Genomic DNA, 15,136 nt, shown 5'->3' with positions numbered 1-15,136 from the left:
GTTGTTAACTAATTTTATCACAAAACAATTGAAAATCACAATAAATTGTTATGTTTTAACAACTCTAAAATAAGTTCCATTTTTTTAAAAAAATCTATATATTTTTAAATATTTAGATTAGATATATGAAAATCGTAGGAGTTAAGATGTGTGTTCATTCCCTTAGAAAAAAGAATGTGTGTTCATATGGATGAATATGTGCACGTTTGTACTTTGTTGTAAAAGAAAATGGAAATCGTAGACAAAGGTTTGACTTGATGTTAATCCGGCGTAAAAGGGCTTACGGCCCAAATGGCATTACACTCGACTACAACAGGGTAGAAGATTGGGCTTCGTGCACAAATTTGTTGCTGTCGTCGAGAAACGTTATCTCCACTACTTCACCCTTGCCTTCCTACGCTTTCTTTCCTCATCGCCGGGCGGCGGCGGCGGCGGCCATGTCCATCCCCGGGAACGGCCACCTCCCGGCCTCCACCGACCTCCCTGACCACTCCTCCTCCGCCTCGGACCCCGAGGCCGACTACCGCCCCATCTCCGCCGCCGCCACCGACTCCGACACCGACACAGATCCCGACCCGGCGCCCCACCACCGCCTCGGCTCCATCGGGAACGGCGTCTCCGAGCTGGATCTCGACTCCGGCGGCGATGACGACCACTGCGAGGGCGCGGACGGGGAGGATACGGTGGCGGAGGAGGAGGAAGGCCTGGGGCTTGGGGAGGAGGCGGCCCGTGCGTTCTCGGAGGACGAGCGGCGCCGCCGCGCCCCGCTCCCCGCGGGCGCCGCGGCGCGGATCGTGGACGCGATGCGCGGCGTGGAGTTCCCCGGCGCGCCGCCTCCGTGGGCCGGCAGCGTCCCCGAGGACCAGTGGCTCGACCGCCTCCGCTCCCTCCGCGCCGGCGCCGGCCATCCCCACTAGGAGGAGGAATTCATTAGCTGCTTGCTGCAAATTTCTTGTGTCTTGCTTAGATGCAGGCTGAGATGCTGCTGCTTCTTGGGAAATTTGTGGACAAATCATTCGGGGTGACATTTGTGTGTTCTTGTTGTTGTATGGAGTAAGTACTTACTGCAATCTTGATTTTCTTACTGAACTGAAGTATGTCATGTTGCTTTCCTTAATTTCACGAACTGATTTTTTTGATAATGTTGGAAGTAAAAGGATCACAGACAAAAAGTGCCACTTCCCCAGGTCAAATCGAGCTCATCAGGCTATTTTATTCGAGCTTTGATCAAAGCCAAAGTTGAGCTTAATCTCAGTTGATAAAAAACCACACTAGTTACCAATTCACTCATTCAAATTTTCGAATAGCTCTGAGCAAATTCATCATATTTCAGCAAAAGAATTCGTTCTCCGAACGCAAAGCCTTGGAAGGAAATCCCAGCGAATCCAATTCCCGAACCCCATCTCGTCCAGACGTCCACTGGGTCCATTCATATAACCAAATTACCCTCGAAAAAAAATCCATGGAACACCATCTATCGCACCGCCACACCATCTATCGCACCGCCAAATCCAGGGGCATTCTTGTAAAAACCCTTGAAACGCCGTGTCCCTGGCAAGTCGCAACAACACGACATATTCCTCTCTCTACGCACTACCGCCGCGACTCCGTTCTCCATTCGCGAATCCACCGGAAGCGAGCCCCCGATTTCTCGACTTCGTCGGCGACCGACCGGGGTCCAGAACCCTAACCCTAACCCTAGCGAGGAAGAAGGCGGCGGCGGCGGCCGGAGGGGGGAGATGGTGTACTACGCGCTGTACTGGTGGGCGGACCTGGACAACCTCACCAACCTGCAGCCCCGCTACGGCTGCGACGACCCGACCTACCCCTACTACTTCAAGGTCCGGGTGCTCGATCGCTCCTCTCTCTCTCCTCCTCCTCCTCCCTTTGATCTCTCTCGATTTGGTTGGGGGTGGTGCTGATTGGTGGTGTTGGCGCCTCTGTTGTTGTGGTGGATCGCAGCTGCGGTGCGAGAACTGCGGGGAGGTCAGCGCCAAGGCAACCTGCGTCTCCCTCGGCGAGGTCGTCGACCTGCCCAACGGACGCAGCACCGCTAACCTTGTCCAGAAGGTATTGTGTCATAGCACGCGTCCTCTCGTACCGTAGCCCTGAATCTGTGTGTGGGGAGCAAATTTCATAACCTTTTGTTCTAGTGGCTGATGATATATGGGGCTGTTTGTTTGTTCGGCTTACTACATCGAGCGGCTTGTTAGTGCTTATAGGGTTTCAGGAACTAGTAGCGTTTGAGTTGAGGCCTTGAGGGGAAAATTATGGGATGGCTTGGTTGCAGTCGTCTGACTTGTATTAGTATGGGGATTAGGCTAGGGAGTGGAGGGTCATATACTCGTATCTGAAGTTTTTATCTTTTAGGATTCGTTTTGGATGGCCAGGGATCCTGTTATTTGTGTGAACTTGGTGGAGACCTTGTAAGTTATCTATGCCAATGGGGTGGCAACATTGTCCTTTTTTGTTGAGAACTCAGGTGGCATCAATGAGATTTTGTAAAACCAAAAAAAAAAACTCAATTTTAGTACTACCTCCATCCCTAAATATATGACGTTGGTTAGTTCATTACGTCATATAAAAAAAACAGAGGGAGTACTTGTTTTTTTTGAAAGGAATCCTTGGAATGCTTTGGGGAACATTTTATTATTCTAAAACAACCCCTGTTGTCTTTTGTTCTATTGGCATGCTTATGAGAAAGTAAGCAAGTTGCCTTGTAATGGTTTTGATTCCATGATGTAGATAGCATGTAGATGTTTTGCTTGAGATAACGTTTAAATGTTCTTGTGTACCTTGGTTGTCTGATATTGTTGTTCCTGTCATCTGCTGTGTAACTCCCTGCATTTGTAATGACTGGTCCTGAACCTTGTGTGTCCTATGTCTGTTTGAAAACAACGTTTTCTCAACAGCACAATATCTTTGTTTATTGCATGAAAGCTCTAGACTGTTAGAATGAGAAGTCCATAACAGAGGGAACCTATGTGTGATCAACGAAAGTTAGTTTTATAATTTCGTGGTGTTCATCTTTGTTGGTTGACAGTTGTTATCATACCGTTGTGATGTACTGCTGTACCTTATATATGTATGTTTTATTTCTTCTCTCATTGTAAGCTTTGTAGAAGGGATGGACCAATTTATGATAATTCATTGGCAGGGAGTACTACTCACTATTTGATGTTCGGTCGTCAATTTATCATGGTTCAGCTGTACCTTGTATAGATGCTCATCATATGATATTTTGCCTTTTCTCTCAGTGCAAGCTTTGTGGGAGGGATGCATCGATTGTGATGATTCCTGGGCAGGGGACACCACTGACTATGGAGCAGAGCCAAAAAGGAGATAGAACTTGTTTGATGGTCTTTGACTGCAGAGGCTGTGAACCTATTGATTTCGCTTTTGGTAATGGCTGGAAGGCTGAATCTGTAAGTTCTTGGGCTTATTTCACAGCAAGAATCATGTGCTTTAGTTTTCTGTTTGTTACCAAACTTTTGATTTGAGCCCAGGATTTTGTTTGTTAGCTGCTTACATATACCAAACCAATCTTTTAGGTTTATCAGTAACAAATAATTAATCTTTTCAGGAGAATTCATATGCCATACATGAGCCATGTTGTTACTTTTTTAACTATGCTTCTGTATCCTATGAAGAAAGAAATCTTTAAGTACAACTATAACATAGTTTGCTCTGTATATTTTGTTTTTTTACTTACAATTTACTCTTGTTCTAATTTATTGTTCTGCTTGTATAATTCTTTAGCATATTCCTTGAAGTTTATGCATTCATAGGATTTTTCTTACAATGGGCAACACGTTTTGTAGAAACAATTTTCATGTACATTTTGGTACCGCATAAATTGCATGCTTTCTTCATCTGTATGTAGTACATAAGAAAAGTAAACTTTTAAGAATTTGAGTATAATATATGGCCTGGGATCCTGATAAGTGCTTGACCAATGTTCTAAGATATTTAAGAGGGCATAGAAGCATTAACTGGCAAAAAATACAGTATTTTGACAATGTTGTCTGTACCTCAAATGTCAAACCCTGTCTGGTTATTTTGATTTATGATGTGCTTACATCCTGCAATCTCTTCTTAAGCTGGAAGGGACTTCATTTGACATTGACTGCTCTGAAGGTGAGTTTGCTGATTACGATGAGAAGGGGGAGTGCCCTGTAGGTGTGGGCAAGCTGCGGTCAGAATTCAGAGTGGTAAGTAAGCAAGCACCTATCATTCAATTGCAAACATGTAGTCAATAGTCAAGATGATTGCTGGAACTGTGCACTTCAATTGTTGATATCTCTGTGCATGATTACAGGTGAAGAAGCAGGAGAGTCGTGGGAAGACTAAATATGTCTAGATCCAGCGGCATCTGGGGTATTCAATCATACAAGCTGGGAATGTATAAAGCGTATTATAAAATGAGACCTTTCTCTCGTATGTGTGAACAAAACTCGGGAACATCCTTTTGCTGATGCTGTGGGATGCCAATGGATTTGGCGACATGTTAGGCACCGAACCATCCATTATTCCCTACCAGTTCCATTAACCTGGATCATTTCGTGAAGTCTTGCACATGTCTGATATCGAATGTTTTACCCGTGTCTCTGATGTTGAAGGTTCTGCTCATGTCTGATATTGAATGTTTTGCTCATGTCTGACATCTGTGCAGGCCATAGCAAATTGTAATTGGAAATGCTGCCAGTGCCTTTTATATGGTAAAAGGAGCACACTGCGTACGAGAACAGCACTGGAAAACGCTGCAAATCATCTTGTTGTAAGCTCACTGGACTACTGGAGAGAACAAGAAGACGCGTTAGGGTAACAAAATGCATCTAGCTCGTAGCATCTTCTGTCTCCCTGCCAGTACTCTTCTCTAGAGAGGTATGCCCGTTGCACGTAGTTTGTTAGAAACACCCAAGACGTTCGCCATTAGTTCGATACTAAGCACAGCATAAATCTTATTATTTGGCCTCAAAAGTTCGTCAACGATTACACCATCAGAATGCGGGGCATTCTGGTCTCCTCATCACTCATCAGGTAGGGAGAGCGTCTCAATAGGCAACCCCATCACCTGGTAGGCGATGGGCGGAAACACGTGAAGAGGAGACCACCATGGTCCGTCCTGACCGTGACCGGGCTGGACTGGGATTCGGTGACATTCCTCCGTGACATTCTCGGTGACATTGAGATCACTGACATGTGGGTCCAGGCACATGTTGGTCCCACATGTCAGTGACTCAATGTCACCGAGAATGTCACGGGGGAATGTCACCGAATCCCAATCCGACCGGGCTAATAATTGGAGCAGCGGTTGAGCTTGGTCTGCGTTAGTGGCGTTGGCGTTCCGTCCTCGTGCCGCCATACCAGGGACGAAGAGATCGCCTCCCGTTTGGGAGAATAACCTGATTGAAGCAACATTATACGAAAATACTTTCCTTCGGTCGCCCGGTGTAGGGGGAGCCGGATCGGGCGCTTTCCCTGCGCCCTCTCCCCCCACGTGCGCACTAGTGGGCCCATCCACTTCTCTCTTCCTTTTTTCACAAAAGATGTTTCACCTAGTGTATTTACAATGTTTCACTATTTATAGATCTAATGATGTAGTGAATTAAAATACTCTTTTGCAACAAAAAAAACCCACATATTTTGGAAAACCCCTATTAAGGGAATTTGGTTTATTTTTTGTTCCACCGAAAAATATTTCACCTAGTGTACTCACAATGTTTCACTATGTATAGATCTAATGTTGCAGTGAACTGAAACATTCTTTCGCTATTTGCGGAAACATTGTTTTTATATAAGGTGAAATAACACCCGATTTAAACGAGTAAAACATTTTCGATCTAATTAGTGAAACAATTTCGATATACCTAGTGGAACATCGTGCAACATTTAAAAATAATTCAATAATAAGCTAAAATTTTTTCGTCGGAATATATCCATGTGTGGTCTTGTTTTGAAGATTTAATTGCAACGAATTTAATGGTACAATCGGATCATGATTTGGATAAGTAATTTAAAAGAAAAATCAGTTTAAAGTAATTTTGCATGTAAATCGGGCGCCGACGTCATGCTGACGTTAGCGCCCGATTTTACCCCCTTTCGATCGGGCGCCCGACGAAGTTGTCTCCAACATTATACGTGTGTGTGCAGGACGCTGATGACAATGAGTTAATTAGTTATAAATTGATATATGACTTTGCAAATGTATATATATTGGTTCTTGGAATACAACTAGGAAGATTGAAAGTGGATTGTCTGCTGCTGTCTAATGAGAAAGGCCACATCCTATTTTACTATAAACTTATAACCCACTAAATATTAAAGCTCAACATACAAATACGCCAACGTCATCATGCAATAACTAGATGTTACATCATCATCCAGTAGCAATTATTACATTTAAACATTATGCAGGCATGTTATATTATCTATAATTTTATAATTTATTAAATTTTAGAGTTTTAAAATGCAAGCATGCTAAATCATTATCCCACATAATTCACATAATATTTCAATATATCTCTTCATCATTTTTTAATACCATATATACCTATATAGTTCATCCTCACTTAGTGTTATTTATCTTTTCTCTCATTAAATCATATCACATCAATTGTTTTTAGTCTTAGATAATTAATCTATGTTCCAAATTATCTCACTTCTTTTTTTTCTCATAAAGCAACATCACCTATTTTACATTTGAATCATCATTCTGTATACAATTTTAATTTAAATTATCATAAACCATATCAACTTGTATGAGCTATTTTACACATTATTTTACTTATTGTTATCATACTAAACTCCCGTAGCAATGCGCGTGGTTTCACCTAGTTGAATACAATGACAACATCTTGGCAAGTATCAGGACAGCAACCTATATTTTCTCCACCATCCAGAGCTGGTTTAATCCTTAAACTAGCAAATTATTACTGTTTCGCACAAGTTTTAGGAATAGGTTCCAAAAATATGCTTCCTGAAAAATCTAAATCTTTTAGCCACGCCATATAACTTTTTTTTTTCAAGAAACATTAGGCTGGGGCAAAGCTCGAGCTCCACCAGAAACCAGAGCATTACTCACATGCATGTGTTATACTAATATGCAAAAGGAAGTAATTATATTGAACATAAAGCATTGCAATTTCTGTCAATCCAAAAAAATAGTCAAAGATTCAGTTCCATTTACAAAGAAGTGCGTTGTACTACCTCCGTCCCATTATAAGTGCAGCCATGGTTTTTCGCGTCCAACTTTGACCATCCGTCTTATTTGAAAATTTTTTTAAAAAAATTAAAAACATAAGTCACGAGTAAAGTACTATTCACATTTTATCATCTCATAACAACGAAAATTCTAATTATAAAAAATTTTAAATAAGACGAACGATCAAAGTTGGGTGCGAAAACTTATGGTTGCCCTTATAATAGGACGGAGGGAGTAGTAGAAGAAGTTCCATTTCCACCGAACTTCTCTGAGTGGCTCACCACGCTTCTGACGCAAAGCGTGCAGTCGTTCTCGGTCGTCAGGGTCGTGTGTCTCTTGTAGGTGCTTTGGAAGTTTTTTTTGACGAACTGTTTGCATAAGTCAGCCCAGGAAGAGATTGAGGAAGAAGGGAGGTGAACCAACCATGACCGAACATAACTCTTCAACGCAGCTGGTAATTAATTTGTTAGTGTGTTGTCGTCTGCATCGGCAGCGTAGAGTATAATTTTTTATTTGAAAACCTGGTAAATATTATTAGCACTTAGAAACATAGTACATATTTGATCATACAGTTAAGAGATTTGAAATTGTCATTCAGAAGTCTAGCATAACAACTTCTCTGAGGATATGCAGTGTGCGCCATGTTTTGGCAATTTTGAACTAAGTCCCCCCTGGTTATGGACTTAGCTTCCTTCGCTAATCTGTCCGCCATCTTGTTAACTTCCCTTGGAATCCATCGAACCTGTATGAGATCAATTGAGGTAGCGGAAATGATTTGAGTCCACAATGGCCTTAAGCTCCAGTGACATGGCTCCTCTAAGAAATTCCTCCTTTTTGCCGTATCAGCAATGGTAGAGTTATCCGTCAGGAACGTGGTGCCTGCAATATCAAGAAACTTGGAAATTTCCAAAGCTAATTGGAGAGCTAACTGTTGATATGCCCTAGAGCCAATCATAGAGATGATTGTATCACATACTATGTTTATATATTTATCCGATATTGTTCCTTAAAATAGATAACTCATTATTGGTTAATGAATATGTGATTTTTTCATGAGACTCTTTATGTTGTTTGTTACTATTTCTAAAGGATCCCTGATCAAATATCATATGTGGAACAAATATGTTTAAATGATCAGCACATGTATTAATTGATGATCATGTCTTATGGATCATGGTATAGAGATACCAAATTAATAATGTGGACACATGTTGGTGAACATGTTACATGTTGTTGGATAGACCCAACATGAGACACTGCAAGAGCCATATGTGTTGTGTCATCAGTGATCTCATTTAGTGTTGGTGTTGAATCCTTAGACCTGAGATTATCATGGTTCCCAACATGTGTAATAGCTTACTTCGGAACTACTAAACGCTACTTTGTAATTGAGTAGTTATAAAAGCAGTTTTCGGGTATGCTATGAAACATGTAGTGGGATATGAATAATCAAGATGGGATTTGCCCCTCCTTTGGAGAGATATCTCTGGGCCCCTCAATGTTATAAATTATGGAAGTGCATGGCCATGCCAAAGGTGATTGAGGAGTCAATCACAAGTTATATAATCTATCACAGGTTCGAGTGAACGATTGAGCTATTAGAGGATGGCACATATCTAGCCTTGAGCTTAATCGATATCGTGAGGCAAAGGGGTTCATACAAGTATACACTAGAGGTTCAGCCGGTATGATCTTTATGTATTATCGGTGGGTCAATACGTTCTGCTAGGGGCCGCTGTTGACGCGTGGACCGAAAAGGAGTTTTCGTGTTACAGCCGAGTATACATGAACCTACAGGGTCGCACGCTTAATGGGCCGGAATAAGGGGATTGGATAGAGATCCAATATGAGCTTAATTCAGATAGGGATCCGAATAGGAGTCCTACGGGCCTCCAAGGCCCGAGTGATGGATCCTATAAATTCGTGAAGGGTGTGACCGGCGGACGTATTCGCATCACGTGAGAAACCCTAGCCGTCACTTCCCTCCCCGAGCAAAACCCTAGCCGCGCGCGGGTGCTAGCACATCTGCGCGTGGCGTTCCGTCCCTGTACGTGTGGATACCGGTAGAGGCGCCGCTGGTCTGCGGTGCTGATCGGCGTGGGAGTACGGCGAGGAGAACGCACGAGGAGGAGAAGGTCGAACCGGTGCGATCGACTACTTCCTCTACATCGACGCGCGCTACTTCACGAGAGTTCCTTCGACTTCTCAGCGTCTTCTTCTGCTGCGCAGCGTGTCGAGTGGTAATGATCTATGATCTAATACTTGCATGGTTCCTGGTTTACGCGATAGAAAATTTTGATTTATGCTATCGTAGCCTACGTGTATCCTGACACTAACAGCTCAGCTTGAAGAGCAGATTGAGCCTTATTAGAAGTGGCTTTAATGAAAATGGCATTATGATTAAGAGGGAGATGAAAGAAAATTCCTATTTCTGTGATTCCATTCTCCCAAGCAGCATCCAAGTAGCATGCATAGAGTACAGTTGAGTACACATGTAGAAATTCATTGGGATGGATGCTGCCATCATACTTCTCGACCGAGGTGGGATGGAATTTAGGAGGCCAGTGCACTTACTGGAGGGAAGGCTTGAAGGCTCTACATCCGCCCCCGAGCGGAAGGGTTAGTCGACAGTCACATCCGTGGGATACATCCCGAGAAGAGAAAGATGATGAGGGATTGCCGTGATCCGGGTTGCGGTCTCTTGGATGTCGATCTCGGGCTCCGCCTCGCTTTGCATTGGGTGACCGGGAGTCTTGTTCTCTGTCATCGTTGTGGGTGCGAGTTCGTGGTCAATCTCGTCCTGGCGACAGTGTTGATCTTCGCGATCTCGAAAGTTGTCACAGCCATGTTGATGGTCATTCTCGTCTTGTCGATAAACTTCGTGACCGTAGCTGTGGGGTTGTCGACGTCCGGCGTTGCTCTGGTCTTAGCTCTCTTGCCTTCTGTCATTCAACTAGTCACGGTGGTCCGGGCCGTTGCGGTGGGGAGGTGAGTGTTGTCATGCCCCGATTTTCTTTGGGGATTATAAATCATTTCTAGAACTTATATTAAAAATCCAAAGTAATTTATCAAGTAAATTAAATGTGGGAAATAAAATTTCCTTTAAAAATCATGGCTGAAAAATATTTTTTTAATATTCTCCATACCCTAAAATACTCTCTGTAATTTCCACTAAATTTTCGGAGCTCAAGAAGTAACTTTAATAAAACAAAGTTCACTTAATAAATTAATTAAATTGAAAAATAAATTAAAATCCCTCTCCTAGCCCTTGGGCCGTTTCTGGCCCAAGTCCATTCTTCCTTCGCGTGGCCCACTTCGTCCTACCCTTGGGCCGGTCTTCCTTCCTTTCTCCCTCGGCCCGCTCATCCCTCCCTCGCGAAGTCCGCTTCTCCTCCCCCCTCCCTTCTGAGCTATTGATAGGTGGGGCCCACCTGTCAGCACCTCTTCCTACCATTAGCTGGCCAGCAATTGCCATGGCTGCCCCTTCCCCACGTCGCCGCGCCATTACCGTGCCCTGCGCTGCCGCTCTTGCCTCTAAATCACGGAGACCGAGTCACCGCCACCACATCCACTTTTTCCCCCATTCGCCCCTGTTATTAACAGAATTTTACATTATTAAGAAAGGAAGAAGCAAGAACGAAGTGGATTTGGTGCAGAATCGAGTTGGATTAGGAATCATACTGCTCATCGGCTAGATATCCTATCGGCTAGAAATAGAGTCGGAGATAGACTTGGCCGATATGGCAAGCAGTCGATACAGCCTGAATTGGGCTCGGGTTGGGCTTAGATTGGAATAACCGTCATTGCCATTGGAGATTGAGCTCGTTTAAGGCAATTGTATCTATTAATTAGGATATTTATGTCGGTTTAAGTTAGAGATATGGCAAGAGTCTGCCGTATGGACTTATTTGTAATTTATCTTTAGGAAAGTGTGAGTCCTGTCCATAATGGACAAGTTTTGTACTTGGGGTATAAATATGAACTCTAGACCATTGTAATAGAGGATCGAATCCAATCAATACAACTTTCGGTGCATCACCACATTTTTTGTTTTACTTTTCGTCGAGTTTTTGCTTCAAGTCAGGGCATCGGCTGCGATCTCTCGGCAAAAGGTAACTTGTCTCGATGGCTTGCACTATCGGGGTTATTATGCCGCTTTAGATGTATTAGTCCTTTTATCGTGGTCATTGTTATCATATATCTTAGTTAATCTAATCTTAGTATCTCAATTAGTCATATCGGCTGAGATTCGTTTTAGGGTTTATGCCCGTGTCGGTTAAATTGTCTTACTAGATTAGATTAGCTAAGATATCCACCATCCTGAAAAATGTTTAACTCCTTGATTGTCTAGACGTTATTCTTCTTTGCATATTTTGTGATGCATCATCCCTAGCCATGCTTAGAGCCATAGAAACTAGCCTGGAGTTAATCACAATTAAGGATAGTATCGGGGTTTCAGCCGATCTTACCTAATATGCATGATAGTATATGCTTCATGATCTGTTTATGTATATTTTCCACTTATATGATTAGATTACTTTATATAGATGCATCAAGATAGATTGATCTTGCTTTAACTTCATATCTGGTGATCGATTATTACTTGATATATTTATATAGATTGATTTGTTTATATAAGTTTAAAGACATCTACATAGCACATAAAACAACTAGAAGTAAACCAAAAGGGAAAGGTTCCGTACAAGGACAATACAAGCCCAATATGTTTACAAAGTTTGAAGAAAGGAAAAAAGACAAGATGAAGTCACTTCGTTTCCCTGATTAGGAAGGGACAAGTGAAAAAAATTAAGATAAAGGCACTTACATTGATGACGGCAGACTTTTCGGCGTCTGCAAACTCGCAAACGGGAGTCGGCGGCTGATCGGCTTCGGACGCTGCGCTCACTAGCACTTGACCCACGCACTGGGTCACCATCTTGCTGCTAAGTCCTACAAAGGAGACAAGTTCATCTCAGGATGAATACAAGTACGATGACAACAAAGAAAAGAAGAAGATGATAACACGAGAACGAGTACCCCGCATTGAGATTCGCATCACGTCCCCCGTGTAGTCAAAGGCAGGGTGAGCACAGGCCTGGGGCGGTTGAACGCCGAGTTATGAAGTCTTGAGCGACTTCATACCCGGTCAATCCCCGTTCTCGCAGACTGTTAATGGTATCGATGAACTCTTGGAGAAAAGGAGTCAGAGAAGGCTTGGAGGTCCAATCCTAAGAACGTTCAGGCTTGTCCTCTGGGACGATCAAGACATGGTCGAGGTCTTTTATCTCAAGATAAAACCACTTCGACCTCCATTGGCTCCAAGACGATGGGCATTGGAAGGGAATGTAGATTGCCTTCATCCCATCGCGAAGACGGAATCCACAACATCCTGAGATCCTATTGGATTCCATCCATTCGAGCTTGTAGTAGAAGCGGAAGAGGTCGAGAAAAGACACTACTCTAACATAGGCCTCACAAAGATGAGCAAAAATGCTCAGAAAAGCCATGGAGTTGGGGTTGAGGTGCAGAAGGGAAATGTTGTAGAAATTCAAGATCAAGAGAAGAAACTCAGATGGCGGAGGCAAAAAACCGCATTGCACGAAATCCTCTACAACTACCATCCGACCTAATACGGGTTGGGGATCAGTACCTCCTTCCTCCCTCTCCAGGTGCTCACAGCCATGGAGTGCTCCTTCCACCTGCAGCTTCTTCATCACCGCGGTGTCAGTGTTGGACGCCCCGAGATCCATCGCCGTCATTGGGACCGCCGGAGAGGAAGAAGAGAGATAGGGTTTTTTTTCGGAAGATTGGAGAAACCGAGATTCCGGGCACAGAGGGAGTTGGAAAGCTTTGGTGGTTAATGGACTTGAAATGGATCTAGAAATTGCTTTATATAAGCGCACTACCAGATGGTTTGTGTTTCGAGGGAAGGAGAGAGATTGCCGCCGAAAATTTTTGAGGTCCGTTGCTGACAGATTGATTAGACTTCAAATTAATTTCACTTGTGGACCGTTGAACTTCTTTCAATATTATCGAGAACTCCGCGTCTTCTCGGTTTTTATCAAGAATGATCAAGTGAGCGTGATAACGTTGGCAGAGAAGTCATGGATGACAACGTGAGTTCATTTAAGTTGAAGTCGGGGGCTGCTGTCATGGTTACAGATAAGGTATACCTCCTATCCTAGGACTTACGAAATATACAAGACTGGCATACCATTGTTCATACAATATATTTCCGTATGCGGTAAGGAAGTATACAAGATATTATGGAAAGTATCCACATGGGCTGGTGATTAACAGAGTCCTATTTGGAGATGATTGGGTTGATTTTATATCATGCAGGGTTTATTGTCTCCGAGTTCTACTTGGAGACTAAGGCAACTCATGGTATAAAAGGCACACCCCTTGAGGGGTTCAGATCATCGAATCATAGCGCCAACACAACCACCATAGTTTACAAAGCCGAAGGACGTGAAGCCAAATACGCCGGGAGATCTCGTCGAACGGTCTTGACAAGGATCTCGCCGATATCGCTGGATTCATCTGTTCTCTTTGTACTCTGTGGTTTTCCATGTCAATCTCGTATAAACTAGATTAGGGCTATTACCTCATGAGGGGCCTGAACTAGTATAATCCTTGTCTTTTGTTTATTTTGATGCCATATCGTGTAGATCCTCATACTAACGTACCCCAATACCCTATTTATCCGGTCTACGGTTTACAACATAGGACTTAGTTCCAAGCACCTAAGTACTACCGAAAGGCCACTCCCCATTTGTCTGCCAGCGTAGTTATGGCATTTACGCACTCTTATATCATACCCAGACATGAAGTAATACAAAGGACGTACATGGCTATCACCACCTGCCGCCTACCTCACTTTCCATGGGATACACCAACATCTATTGATACTTTATCTAGCCTAAACACCATGTTTATGTTAGTAAACAATAACACTAACTCCCCTAGGATTCTCACCCTTCGGATGAATAAGTTAGAGCTAGAGCAACCTATAAAGGTCATTGGACCGTTACCGTAGCATGGATTGACTAACCTAGGATGAAGTAGAAAAATGAAGTATATACAACGAACATGAAATATACTCAATAAAGAATTATATAAATAAAGAAGATAATTCTATTAATTGAACTATAGTCTTACACAAAGAAGAGAGTACTAGAGACATACCTAGAACTCCGAGAAGATTATAGGTTCGTATCTCCTGAGCTTTATTCCTATAGAGAATATAAAGTGGAAAAGGAAATTTCTCCTTGAGGGTGGAGGAGAGCTCTATTTATAGCCTCCTAATGACGGTTTGGATGACCGTTATCTCCACTGACCTATCATAACCGTCATTGGGGGCCAATGAGGAGTCTACACGTGGAGGGTGGAGATGAGCCGCCTCGGCGCTGCCGATCTCCACCAACTTTCTCTAGTGACAGCCATGTGGGCCCCTTAGTCGGTTCCCAGGAGGTTGGCCCCACTTTGAGTCGATGTGAACTTACTTGCACAATAGCGGATTGTGGATAGTGGGTGCTATAGTGGGTTGATAAGGCCTTGTCCCTCCAATCATACTACTACCAGGTGAACCCTTTTACATAAAGCGTGGATGAAAGTGTAGGTGTGATGTTATACAATGCCCCCATTTTTTCGCGTGGCGTTAAAATGCTCGTTTAATAAAATTTTATATGTGAAAATTTCGTTAAATGAGTGTTGAATCTAAGTTATGCCATAGATCTCAATTTAAATCCTTCCATTAATTCCTTTCCTTGGCGTAAAAAGAAATCGTCCCTTCAAAATTTTCGTTCCAAAAATAATCTTGTAGTTCAAATTTCCGCAATCGAATATCTTCCCTAGATACCTATCTTCAAAGTCCCTTGATTATTTCCGTTCAATAGTCTTCCCCAGATTTGAGTCGATGATCAGATCTGT

General features: G+C 43.0%; 2 protein-coding genes across 2 annotated transcripts; both read left to right on the top strand.

Moving 5' to 3' along the window:
• The first annotated feature begins 340 nt into the window (after nucleotides 1–340).
• Nucleotides 341–1,089, top strand: LOC9266564 (uncharacterized). The gene has a single exon (XM_015795351.3). The coding sequence runs from the start codon at nucleotides 438–440 to the stop codon at nucleotides 915–917; it is 480 nt and encodes a 159-aa protein (XP_015650837.1). The 5' UTR covers nucleotides 341–437; the 3' UTR covers nucleotides 918–1,089.
• Nucleotides 1,090–1,603: 514 nt separating this feature from the next.
• Nucleotides 1,604–4,567, top strand: LOC4327927 (uncharacterized). The gene is made up of 5 exons (XM_015795363.3): nucleotides 1,604–1,841; nucleotides 1,963–2,070; nucleotides 3,258–3,425; nucleotides 4,101–4,211; nucleotides 4,319–4,567. The coding sequence occupies exons 1-5, from the start codon at nucleotides 1,740–1,742 to the stop codon at nucleotides 4,358–4,360; spliced, it is 531 nt and encodes a 176-aa protein (XP_015650849.1). The 5' UTR covers nucleotides 1,604–1,739; the 3' UTR covers nucleotides 4,361–4,567.
• The last annotated feature ends 10,569 nt before the right edge of the window (nucleotides 4,568–15,136 follow it).

Source organism: Oryza sativa, chromosome 1 (assembly GCF_034140825.1).
Source record: "Oryza sativa Japonica Group chromosome 1, ASM3414082v1".
NCBI classification, from domain to species: Eukaryota; Viridiplantae; Streptophyta; class Magnoliopsida; order Poales; family Poaceae; genus Oryza; species Oryza sativa.
The sequence above is the reverse complement of the archived record's forward strand: the minus strand, read 5'-3'. Positions and strand labels throughout refer to the sequence as shown.

Bases quoted from the DNA above. Each gene is read 5' to 3' on its own strand.
- LOC9266564 (XM_015795351.3), top strand. From the start codon at position 438: ATGTCCATCCCCGGGAACGGCCACCTCCCGGCCTCCACCGACCTCCCT.
- LOC4327927 (XM_015795363.3), top strand. From the start codon at position 1,740: ATGGTGTACTACGCGCTGTACTGGTGGGCGGACCTGGACAACCTCACC. The intron at 1,842-1,962 runs GTCCGGGTGCTC...GGTGGATCGCAG, and splicing joins CCTACCCCTACTACTTCAAG to CTGCGGTGCGAGAACTGCGG. The intron at 2,071-3,257 runs GTATTGTGTCAT...CTTTTCTCTCAG, and splicing joins CCGCTAACCTTGTCCAGAAG to TGCAAGCTTTGTGGGAGGGA.